Source organism: Sinocyclocheilus anshuiensis, unplaced genomic scaffold, assembly GCF_001515605.1.
Source record: "Sinocyclocheilus anshuiensis isolate Anshui unplaced genomic scaffold, SAMN03320099.WGS_v1.1 scaffold363, whole genome shotgun sequence".
NCBI classification, from domain to species: domain Eukaryota; kingdom Metazoa; phylum Chordata; class Actinopteri; order Cypriniformes; family Cyprinidae; genus Sinocyclocheilus; species Sinocyclocheilus anshuiensis.
The window spans coordinates 412,496-424,577 of record NW_015552568.1 but is presented as its reverse complement, the minus strand read 5'-3'; the positions used below and the strand labels follow the sequence as shown (position 1 = coordinate 424,577).

Sequence of the window (12,082 nt, the reverse complement as noted above, 5' to 3'; positions counted from 1 at the left end):
TTTAGATACATGGCGTCTCTGATTCGATCAAATACCAACAGATAAAAAATAAAAAAGTGACTGACTCTGTTAGAAAACTTGTAATGGGCCATGTTTGGATCTTCCAACCGGACAATAATCCAAAAACAAACCTTAAAAACAACACAAAAATGGGTCACTGGGCACAAAACCAAGCTTCTGCTATGGCCATTCCAGTTCCCTGAGCTGAACCCTATAGAAAATGAGTGTGGTGAACTGAAGAGGAGAAGCACCATCGTGGAGCTGGGAGTCTGAAGGGTCTGGAGAGATTCTGGATGAAGGAATGGTCTCTGATCTCTTGTCAGGTGCTCTCTAAACTCATCAGGCATTATAGGAGAAAACTCAGAGCTGTTATTATGCCAAATGGAGGTTTCAAAAAGCATTGAATAAAAGGGAGCCGTTAATTGTGTCCAATGTGTATTAGAGAAAAACATTTATGTCATAATGATATTTCCCCCCATTTTAAATTCTTATTCTCCAATGAAAGGTTAGATTTATGTAATTTTTTTAAATAAAAGATCAAAATGATTAACAATGCAGATTTATTTTCACAGCCTTCTTTGATCATATTTACCAAGGGTGCCAATAATTCTGACCACGACTGTATATACAAAACAGAAAAAATCAGTTTGCAAATCATAAACTTTTGAACAGTCGAGGATAGTAAATCAATATTTTATAATCATTAAAAAGCATGAATAGAGATGAAAAATGAATTAAAAGAGTAAAACCTTTGCATATTGGATTTTTTTAGTGCTGTTGCAATAAAGTTTTTGCTATTATTGTTTTACAAGATGTATTGGCAGACGCTCTTCAATTTTAATAGAATTTGGTGTGAAGTGTCCCTTTTGCAGAGCTAGTAACCTTTTCGGAAATTATTGTTCTATTACTAAGGGACTTTCCACGAATTGTGTTAGAAGGGTGAACTAAATAATACACAGTAACACGGTCCTAGTGGTGTCACAATTTTAAGAAATATAATTTTAAATAATTTAACAGCGACTTGAATATCAACTAATTGTTGAATACAATCAAAAAGGCCAATATCTGAAAATCCCAAAAATGTGACAGTTTAGCTTATTTTACACTACTTGCTGTTTACGTTTCATGGTAGGTTAATTTTTTGTTACTTAATAGCAACATCAAGCACACCTAATTCAAACATGCCACCATTTAAGTCACTAATGCTTTGTAATGGGACACAAAATTCATGAAAAGTGCCTTAAACAATGCAAACTCCTGTAACATTTAAATCCAGTCTTATTATATTTCCGGATTTATGTAGTTATATTAGGAAATACAAAATAATGTTAAAAAAGGAGTCTGCTGTCATCTCATGAAAATGAATGTTGCATGATTGCTGGATATTAATAATTTGTCCTCTCCATTCTCAAGGAGAGTCACGGTAAAAGGCAAAATCTCTCCTTTCGTCCATTTAATGTCATGCATTTTCACGACATTCCTGAAACATTCATCACTTGAGAGCCTCATTATGCCATCTAGGCCTGAGATTGGCACATTTGCAAATATTTAAAAGCAAGGCAAATGCGATAGTCACAATATTCACATAAAAAAGCTTTACCTAGGGATCTATTCTTGGCCTACCTAGTCAATTACCAGCTAATGAGCTGACCTCAGCTGACATTCACTCCCAAACTGCTAAGGTGGAATTAGTTAACTTTTTATGTCAGAGGAAATGCTCCAGTCACACTGTAAGCGAGTATGTTAAAAACTGTGGATGTTTATTAAATGTCACTCATTGAACACATTTTAATGATCAACAAAAAATACTGCTAATACAAGACCTAAAATGAAACATGAGTCCATCATAATTCCCAAAATGTAGCAGAGCATACCAAATGTTAATAGTGTACAGTATATCTGCATTCATAGCTTTCATAGCTGGTCAGAAAGGATGGGTTTGTAGGTTTGAGGGGATGTTAGGGAGGGCAGGATGTGTAAAGAAAGGAAAACGTCCTCTTGTCATCCTGGGGTGTTGTTATACTGCAAGACATGCTCAATTTCACGGTTAAATTATTTACACGGATGACTGGCAAGTGCCGTCAGCAGACAGGTGTAGTTTGAGAGGCCATCGGCAGCGGTTCCTGAGTTCCAAGAAGTTCACAGAAAGCAACGGAGGCCATGAACTGAGAATCTGTCATTCCCCAAAACAGTAACTGTCGCACGTTCTCTCCTTTGGTGCAACAAAACCAATCTCAGTCCGTATCTTACATTTATCAGTTTCATACCCGAAAAGAACAACATTTCTTTTAAAAATACCTGTGGAGAGCAAGAAAAACATGGCGGGATGAGGTGAGGTGATGTTTTTTATTGGCGTTTTCTCTTCGTTTTGAATGTGCATGCTAGTACATCAGGACAACTAGATCATTGAAAGACCTCCTACGGTTTCCAGAGAGAACTGACCGTGAAACTCAATCTACATAGCGCTGTTCTTCTTAATCAATTTCACCTCACAGAAATGACTGCGGTTCTCTTTATTGAGCAAGAATGTGTCACAAACTTGATCAAAACACGTCAGTTTGGTTGGGCTGTGACAGCTGTTCGCTCTGTTGTAGTTTTGAGCTCCTCTGACGGTGGCGAATTGGTTTTCAGTAGGGGTTGGCATTGCAGTATATACTGTAAATTGGCCATTGAAACATGAATGAAGAATATAGCTAGCTGATATTGAAATGCTTTGCATTTTTTTTATAATCTGAGGGATTAGTTATCCTTTGATTCATAAAACAATTTTTTAAAATTCATTCCAATACAGATATAAAAGTGATTGTAAAACGTTTTGAAACAGAAATTAGTAATTTGATGTTGCTGTTTAAAGTGCAGACAATGCTCATCTTTGATAGGATAATCAATGTACAGTCACAACAAATATAAAGATACAAATAAACTTATTAAACTGATTTTCACATTCAAACACTGGGTTAGTTAACATGGATATCGCAGGATAAATACTAATACTAATACAAAGACTCATGAAACACATGTAAATGGGTAAAAGGACATTGCAAGTTGATTGTTCGGAAAGTTGACATATGCTCATTGTCAGTGCCATAAATGAAAAAAAGAGAGAAATTAGTGAACCAAGTCTGCATAGATAAAAAAAATACAAACAGAAAGAGAAGCAACATTAGGAATAGTTTACACCAAAATCAGTAAAACGAGTTACATTCGCATTCATGATGTTATACAACAGTTAAATAAATTTATACTGTATTGCCAGATACTTTATTTTTGCTCCGCCAATGAAAACAAAGTCAAAACAGAATCGTTGCACACCTCTGAGCAACAAACAAATAGTGGCGTTTCTTCCTTAATGATTCATTATTTTGAATAAATCAGTAAATGATTCAGCGATTGACGTATAAATAATCACTCTTTCGTTCTGAATGAACCAACATATTTATGAACAAATCAGGCAAGTAAATGATTCAATGGTTCACTCATAAAACAGCCTTTTGTTTAGTTTCCAAATGAATCTATGTTTTTCGAATGTAAATGAATCAATGATTCACTCATTAATTGCGACCTACTGGTGTAACAATGTAACATGCATAAAGAGTCGCTGAAGAATCCCCACTAAGGAGGTCGAGAACTAACTGTTGTATAAATATATGTATTTTGATGTTCATTTCACATTTTTAAGAGCCTCAAAAACCAACCAAGCACTGGTGTTTTTGCCAGTCTGTTTGTTATAGGCCTAATATGCGTGCTTTAAATGCCCAAATGCAATTTGAATCTTGAACCCTTGCATTTTAGGGTAAACTATTCCTTTCAGCATAAGATTTTGAGAACTTCACAGTTTACCTGAAACAAATGACATTAAATTAATACATGATCATATAATCATGGCAAATGAATGAGCTACTAAATAAGCTACTGATATGATCTGCAAAATGATCTGACTATTAAAACAGAATATTTGGTCTGTTCACAACAACAAAAAAAGCGGTTCAACCCAAGTTCAATTCTCAGATTCAGACTCCAAGTTTACGCCTTAAAGCTCCGTCAATCCATTTCATTGTGATTTCAGGTGAATCTGACCTACTGTGCATAAGATAAAATCCAGCACTCTTCTATCCGGCAGTAACACCAAAGGGTTATTGTGCTTTCTGAGAGACGTTCAGCTTCTCCATTGATAAAACCCTCCACTGACTGACCTGTCAGAGTGAAAAATGTGCCTGTTGTGGCCCATCACTCTGAAAGCCACCACTGTGACACATATTCTCCTTGAGCATCCCTGGTGGTCAATAACGTATTTACTCGACATGTGGCAAAATCTAGTTACCTCCCAGATATTACAGCAGGGGCTGGACACACCAATAGCAACCTTGTCATGTTTAACTACGAGTTATTGATTAAGCACTGAACGAAAATAACATAGGACAAGCTGCCTCTCCGTCGGATGTCTGAAGAGTTAAAAGTCTTTATTTTTATGAAAAGCTACACGTTCTTGCTAAATTTCACAGCTACAGAAGTTTATTTTTTTCTTTTTTTTTAGACAACAACTATGTTTTTTTTCCCCCCATTAGTACATTTTTGACAATACCTGCAATGTTTTGTAATAATATTCAGAGATGTGAACAGTAGATCAAGAGAAAAACATCGGCCCATTGGGCGTTAGCACAAACACTACAAGATGGTGGGAAAACAGGGTTTGAAAGATGGATAGAAACAGAAACATGAGCAAGAAGTTGTCGCCGGAAAGTTCTTGCGTTTCTGCATCGAGTGTCTCTAACACCTACAGCCACCTTTGAGCTCTTCTAGTCGAGTTTTCTAGTTCTCACTCATTTATTCTCCTCCTTGGTTGGCCTGATCTTCATCTCGGTGAACTTCAGCGAGTACTGCCAACCCGTCCAGGATGACCACTCGATGCCGTCGGCATACGAGGTGTGTTGGCCGCGCAGGTACTGTCCGTTGAGGTTGGAGGTGTGGCAGTTGCGGTACCACCAGGCGCCGTGGTAGAAGGACGCGCAGTTATTCTCAGAGTGGTCGTTGTCCTTGTCCTTAGTGGTGAATTTCATCCCGTTGTGTTTGAGCAGCGAGTCGCCTGCAGCGTCGGATCAATGCGTGATGGAAAGAAAGATTGAGAAAGACAGAGGATGGGTGGAAGAGTGAGCATGTGAGAGACAGGGACGGCGAGAAAAAGAGACAGAAACAAAAGAACAAGTGAGTCACTCAACCGCAACGTCTTTGTTTATCTGTGTCATGGAAAGTTTAGATTACTGCAGTAAAACAGTACACAGTTTTAACAAAGAGCAGAAGTTTTCTTCCAAAACATAGTGAGCTACCTTGCTCTACATCTTAAATCAAATGGAACCTCAAAAAAATAAAAATGAATAAGTGTAAAAAATACACAAATACTGGATAATTTTTCCTCCAAAAATTGATTGCTAAATATTTTTGTAACTTACATTAGGGCTAAAAACAACTAACCAATAAAATTGATAATAATCAAGTGAATAAAAGCAAGCAAGTTGTGTTGAACTTCACACCATTTTTTTATTTGTTATTTTACTTTCCACAAAAATATTCAGCAGCACAACTGTTTCAACATGAATAATAATTAGAAATGTTAAGCAGAAAATCATATTAGCATATTAGAATGATTTCTGAAGGATCATGTGACACTGGAGACTGGAGTAATGATGCTGAAAAATAAGCTTGCCATTCCAGGAATAAATTCTGTTTTAATATATATTAAAATAGAAAAGAGTCATTTTAAATTATCCAAAATATTTCACAATTTTACTGTTTTTTACTGTCTATTTGATAATAAATCCTGTCTTTGTGAGCATAAAAGACTTAAACATAAAAAATCATAGTCACCTTAAACTTTTGAATTACAGTGAATTTGCTTGTTATAGCCTTCAATTCATAAAATCCAATTGCTTAAAATAGCAATGCTAAACCACTGCTTATAGGCTCATATATCGAGCACCAAAACATCAGTTGGAAATTTCACAATCACCTTAGTGTGTTTATATCTGCATACTGAGACTGCTAGTTCTGCTGAAGAGAGAGACAGAAACCAAAGAGAGGAGCATGTTAATGCGTTGCCACTAATGTGCCCTTATTAAGCTCTGTGATGTATGTTTCAGGGACATAATGTTGCAGTGTGCAGCTAGGCTAATCTAATCCCAGTTTCCTGCCTCCATACTGCCCGGCTCCGCTGGGCCCGGCCTTGCTGACAAGATCAGCCTTTTATTGCCAGCCTTGCCAGCCCTTCTCCTGTCCTCTTCCTCTGACTCTAATTCCACTCTGCTGCAACATGTATCGTGATAGCCATGTTATTGGGACAAAGGCGATCCAATTGATGCCGTTATATCACATTGTAAAGTGTGTTACACATCATAAACTCCTATCGGTTGCCTCATAGATTCATCATTGTGGTCTAGCAGATAACGAATCAGCAGAATAATGGTGGTATAAAATGACAACACCTGGACTGTGAAAGGAGCCAATGAACAGATGCAGAGACATTGCCTGCAGAAACATGACACATGAGCTGGCTTTACCTGGTTTTTAGCATGTCTAAGAAGGTCATTTATGGTCTTTGGCTGTCTCAAGCTGGTTTAAAAGGATAGTTCATCCAAAAAAAATGAACATTCTGTCATCATTCACTCATCCTCATGTTGTTCCAAACCTGTATGACTTTTTTGCCACACAAAAGTAGATATTTTGAAGAATGTTGGTAACCAAACAGTTTTGGTTCCCATTGACTTCCATTGTATTTTGTGTCCATGAAATAGAAGTCAGTGGAAACCAAAACTGTCTAATTTGGACATTATTTTTAGATCTTCACCCCCATGTTGTTCCAAACCTGTATGACTTTTAACCAAACTTGACTTTAATTGCATTACTAACAATATTCAAAAGATCTTATTTTAAGTTCCACGGAAAAAAAGAAAGTCATTCAGGTTTGGAACAACACGAGGGTCAGTAAATAATGACAGGATTTTAATTTTTGGGTGAATTAACCCTTTAAGATGAGCCTTAAACTAGCTATTTACAGTCAGATGGTTAAAGCTGGTTTAGATAGTTAACTAACCATGAACAATGTTGGTCAAGCTCATTAGAGCTAGTAGAACACCTTAGACCAGTAATATGTTCCAATAATATGTCTAACAAAACCAACCTGAACTCCTCAATCCGGTAAACTGTGGTCAGTTTAAACCAGGTTAAGTAAACTGGTTTAAGATGTCAATAACCATCGAAACAGACCAGTCTAATGAGCTTCGGAAACTAGCTAACCATCTGGTTTAAAGAGATCTGATAGAACATGCTGGACCAGTAATATGTTCTAAACTAGCTATGATAACCAATTTACACGTTAAGCTGGTACAATGTGGTCAGTTCAGACCAACTGGTTTAGCTGGTTGGCCAACTGAAAAATACCCCAAACCACTTGAAAACCAAAACAGACCAGCCTAATAATCTCTGGAAACTAGCTAACCAGCTCAGGCTTGTTTAAAACCATTCTTTCAGAAGGGGAAGCTGCTTGAAGGAAATCCTTTACTCTCTATATACAGTATGAACAAATCTCAACAAGCTGCCTCTGCAATAGTAGTATGTTGTAATATTCATATAGTGTTACATTTCAAAGAATACCCAATCATACAAACGACGTTGGAAAAAATACTAATTTGCTAGAACTAGATGATTAATCATTGCAGTAAATTGCAGATTCTGTGCAAAACAGACTTCACAATTGTGCACCTGAGGGGGTGTGTAGCGTGTGTCAGCATGAAGGTGCATCTCAGACTTTTATGAAATGTTTTGAGACAGACCCACTCAGGAGGGCGATACAAGTCATTAGCTATGTGCATGAATGCATAATTGCGTTAATGCCGAAAAACACTGCAACATCAGAGAGAAATTATACACTCCTCTACTTGGACGAGCATTATTACAAAATAATCAAACGCTCACATGCAATTTCGCTTCTTACTCTGGCCTCCCTAATGGTAGTAAAAACATTTCTGTGCGCTTGCAAAACTGTCATTAGCGCGCTTTGAAGTTGGTACTGTTAGTACTCAAAGTGTTTACAGAGATCAGGGCATCATGGGTGTAAAAACTCATCTCAGGTAATTATATCTTCCCAGAGATCCCCGCTGTGGCTGAGCACTCTTTCTCTACACTATCGTAAAGGCCTTTCATTAAACAGAGCGGCATTAAAGACAGCATGCTTGTGCGCTGAAAACAGCTATGATATAAAAAATCTAGCATGCAAGAAAAGGGTGTGTGAGGCACACTTTAACACCAAAAGATTTTCTTTTATTATCTCAGTTGCAAAAAAACATCAGAGTAATGCATGAAAAACAGAGGATTCTGGGGTACGGCTCATCAAAATCTCCACAGGGATGCACTGTCGTATTGAAATAATGTCATATCAAATCGGTACTTCAGCATCAACACACAATCGCTAAAACACTTTCCGACAGCAGTTTTAGACGTCTGCTGAAGAAGTCACTTGGATGGTTTAGTTTAGTACTAATGGCCCGCATGAGTGAGATTTTCTGTGGATTTGATGCCACATAAATTGGCATATTTTTCAAAACTTTTTTTTTTCAAAATTATGTGATGAAATCTATCTATCTATCTATCTATCTATCTATCTATCTATCTATCTGTCTGTCTGTCTGTCTGTCTATCTATCTCTGAAGGCCTATAAATCTTCATACTTTTCTTTTTCATGATTTTCCTATACAACACTATTAGGCAGTAACTTTATGTAGTAACTTATTGACAGTTATTTTTATAGTATAGTAACACTAGATATTATATATACAGTGAAGGCCAAAATTATTAGAACACCTGACAGATCTGAAAATATAGATTTTTTTTCCCTCCAAAACATGATTTAATTTGCATTCACATAATGTTCATGAAGCATGCAGATGGTTACTTTAAACACAACAAATATCAGATGAAGTGAGTTGTACTGTTTTTATCCACTTTTAACTTTAATATTTGGTATGTCCACCTTTTGCAGCAATTACAGCAGCACATCTCTCTGGCATAGTGTCAATATATTTCCTGAGAACTTCAACACTAATGTTATCCCATGCCTTCTGCAACTCAAGCCGAAGGCTTTCCTTTGAATGTACAATAGATGTGTCCAGTTTATTTTCCATAATGTGGTTATGTGGTTGAGGTCCGGACTTTGAGGGGGCCAGTCCATCATTTTCAATGTTCCAGCAGCCTCCTTCTGTCCTTCTGTGTATATATATATATATATATATATATATATATATCTGAAGGCCTATAAATCTTCATGCTTTTCTTTTTCAAGATATTTCTATACAACACTTATATACAGTAACTTATATAAGTTACTTATATACTTATATATAAGTAACACTTAAGTAACACTTATATAAGTTATATTTATCAATAAATATTGATAGTTATTTTGTTGTAGTATTATAGTAATATATAGTGAAAACCTGTTCTAGATGGTTAACTGAACTTTGCTGGTCAAGCTAGTTAGAGCTGGTAGAATACCTTGGACCAGTAAAGTCTAGTAAATTTAGTAACTTATCAAGTTCCAAAAACCAACTTGGACACTTTAAGCTGGTACAATGTAAGTTTAAACCAGATTAAACTGGTTTAGCTTGTCTGATCAGTTGAAATTTGTCTCAAACCACTTGATCATTAAAGCCAAAATTAAAATGCTACATCAGAAAGTTTTCTTACTCCATTGCTAATATCAGATAAATGGATACTTTGTGTTCAGAGAAAGTGCATCAGATAAAGCGAGAATATATTAAAATTCTGCTGTTTGTTGAATTTTAAGCTGCCTGCCACATTCAATTGTTTTAATCTGATTTTATGGCCACAATGTGCCTTTTACCATTGACATTGTGACAGAATTTTTTCTTTCGAACTTCTGTGACGGTTGGACTCTGAGCCTTCTCAGAGTTGCTTTTTGTCTGACAAACCGTTATTAAAGTTGTCAAGGACATCTCACAATGTTGCCCTCTAGGAGCCACGGTTTGCGAATTTGTGTTTTTTCCTTTTGTTTTTCAGCTGCTGTTTTGTTCCACACTGCTGCTTGCTCTTGAAAAAATGACTGTTTGATTTCATTGTGCTAAAACATTCAATCTATGTTGATCTCTTACAGCATTTTATTCAAAACCAAGTTTCATACTTGAGCAAGCACAGCTCAGACGAAACATCAAAATGTGATTTAATGCTTACTGTCAGTCCAACCTACCATTCATGTACACATTAATGCTTTAAACGACCACGCATGCATTTTAATCCAGACAGCGGCGTAAAAGTCCAAACAGGACGTAATTGATATGATTGGGAATCAATGTGGCATGACTCCTCCAGCGGGGGATGTTTAAGACAGCCTCGCTAATTAGACGCGTGGAAGCAGTATTCTCCTCTTGATTTATGTTAATAGGAGTGTTTGTTTACGTCTCCCATAATAAGCCGAGTGCCTGCTTTATTAGAATGCCATAGATGTATTCTACGGCTTCATTATCCCTGCCCTTTCCGGCACACGGCGAAGGTCACGCCCGTGTCCGGCCCCAGCGATGAGGGCAGTGCTCGGGGAAAAATACCTGAGAATAATAGTGCGGGACCCAATTAATTTTAAAAAGAGGCCCCGGCGACAGCGGCGGTGAAGCAGTGAGAATTGCTCATCACTTTGCCTCGGTGCAGGCGATAACCTGCGGCCCCCGTTGCTTTGCGTGCCGCAGGAATATATCTGAACACCGCTGAAAACAGGGCAGGAAACTTTAAATTAGTCTTGTGATTCTCATGATAGTTTCTATTCTGGGCTGATCTTCTTTGTTTTGCTGGGTGCAATTCAGGCCGCTACGTTTGGATTTCCTCTCTGTGCTTAACATGGGCTTGTTTTCAACACAAAAACTTTGCTAACACACACAGAGACGCATTTATTTTTTAGAGACACATACACACACATACACACACACATACACAAATGTGTGTGTGTGTTTCTCTATATATATATATATCTATATATACACGTATATATACATGTATGCACAAATATATATATATATATATTAGGGGTGTAACGATGCACATACTCGTATTGAACCGTTTGGTAGGCTACGAGGCTTTTGGTTCGGTACGCATTACAAACCGAATGATTCGTTGGACTAATCCTATTACATTTGGAAAATAAAAGAGCTTAAAGTGTGTGAAATATAATGTTCTCAGTGCCACTGCGCTCTACAAGGCAGCCCAAACGACGTAACAGGCAACGTGCTGTCTGCCCAGTGGCGTAGCGGACAGGCACGCAGGGCACGCACTGCGAAAGGCCCCGCGATAACCCCCCCTTGCTGAGTTGCTTTGAAAGATGATGATCTTGTATCAACGATAGCCAGAGATAATGTCAAAAACATTAATTATTGGCAATATTAAGAGGATTTGGCATTTCCAATTAATGTAGGCCTGTTACATTCTTATTTTTATTAGGCCTATTATTGTTATGAAGCTACTTTTATTATTAAATTAAAATTACAATTAATTTGTCCCGCAATAATTACCGCATAACTGATGCGCTGCGAGGATAACAAATGATTAGGCTATTTACTCCTCAATTAAAATGTTGTAAAAAAAAAAAGTCTTTTAAAACAGGTCTATTTTACAATGAATTATAGGCCTACAATTAAAATATTAACACTGCAGTCAATAAAAATCAATGAAATAAAAAGCTTTTATTTCAAGCACTAACATTCAAAAGCAACCAGTTTAAAACGAAATACGTTTCTTCTCATTTTTTTTCCTCTATGGAAAAAACAGGCCACAAGAGAAATATTAAGGGAATAAATTAAAACAGTTAGCTATACCGTTATCAGCATAGAGATTCGTCATCTCTGAGAGAATATGCGGCATCAGATGCCGAAAGCTCCGATATTACTCCGTCATTTCATTTTTACTTTCACTTTTTTTCATTGGCTCATTGGCAATTCATTGGCTCGCCTTCATGGTTTAGAACAGAAATATTTCCAACATTGCGACGTAACCAATTCCAATATTATAACCAATATAAGTAACCAATATTGAT

General features: G+C 36.9%; 1 protein-coding gene across 2 annotated transcripts in view; it reads right to left on the bottom strand.

Moving 5' to 3' along the window:
* Positions 1 to 1,739: 1,739 nt before the first annotated feature.
* Positions 1,740 to 12,082, bottom strand: part of fibcd1a (fibrinogen C domain containing 1a) — a 121,864-nt gene continuing 111,521 nt past the window's right edge. For both annotated transcript variants that reach the window (XM_016455720.1, XM_016455721.1), the window contains one exon: positions 1,740 to 5,083. In XM_016455720.1, coding sequence (XP_016311206.1) covers positions 4,821 to 5,083 — 263 coding nt within the window. In that variant the 3' untranslated portion in view covers positions 1,740 to 4,820. The remainder of the gene's footprint in view (positions 5,084 to 12,082) is intronic.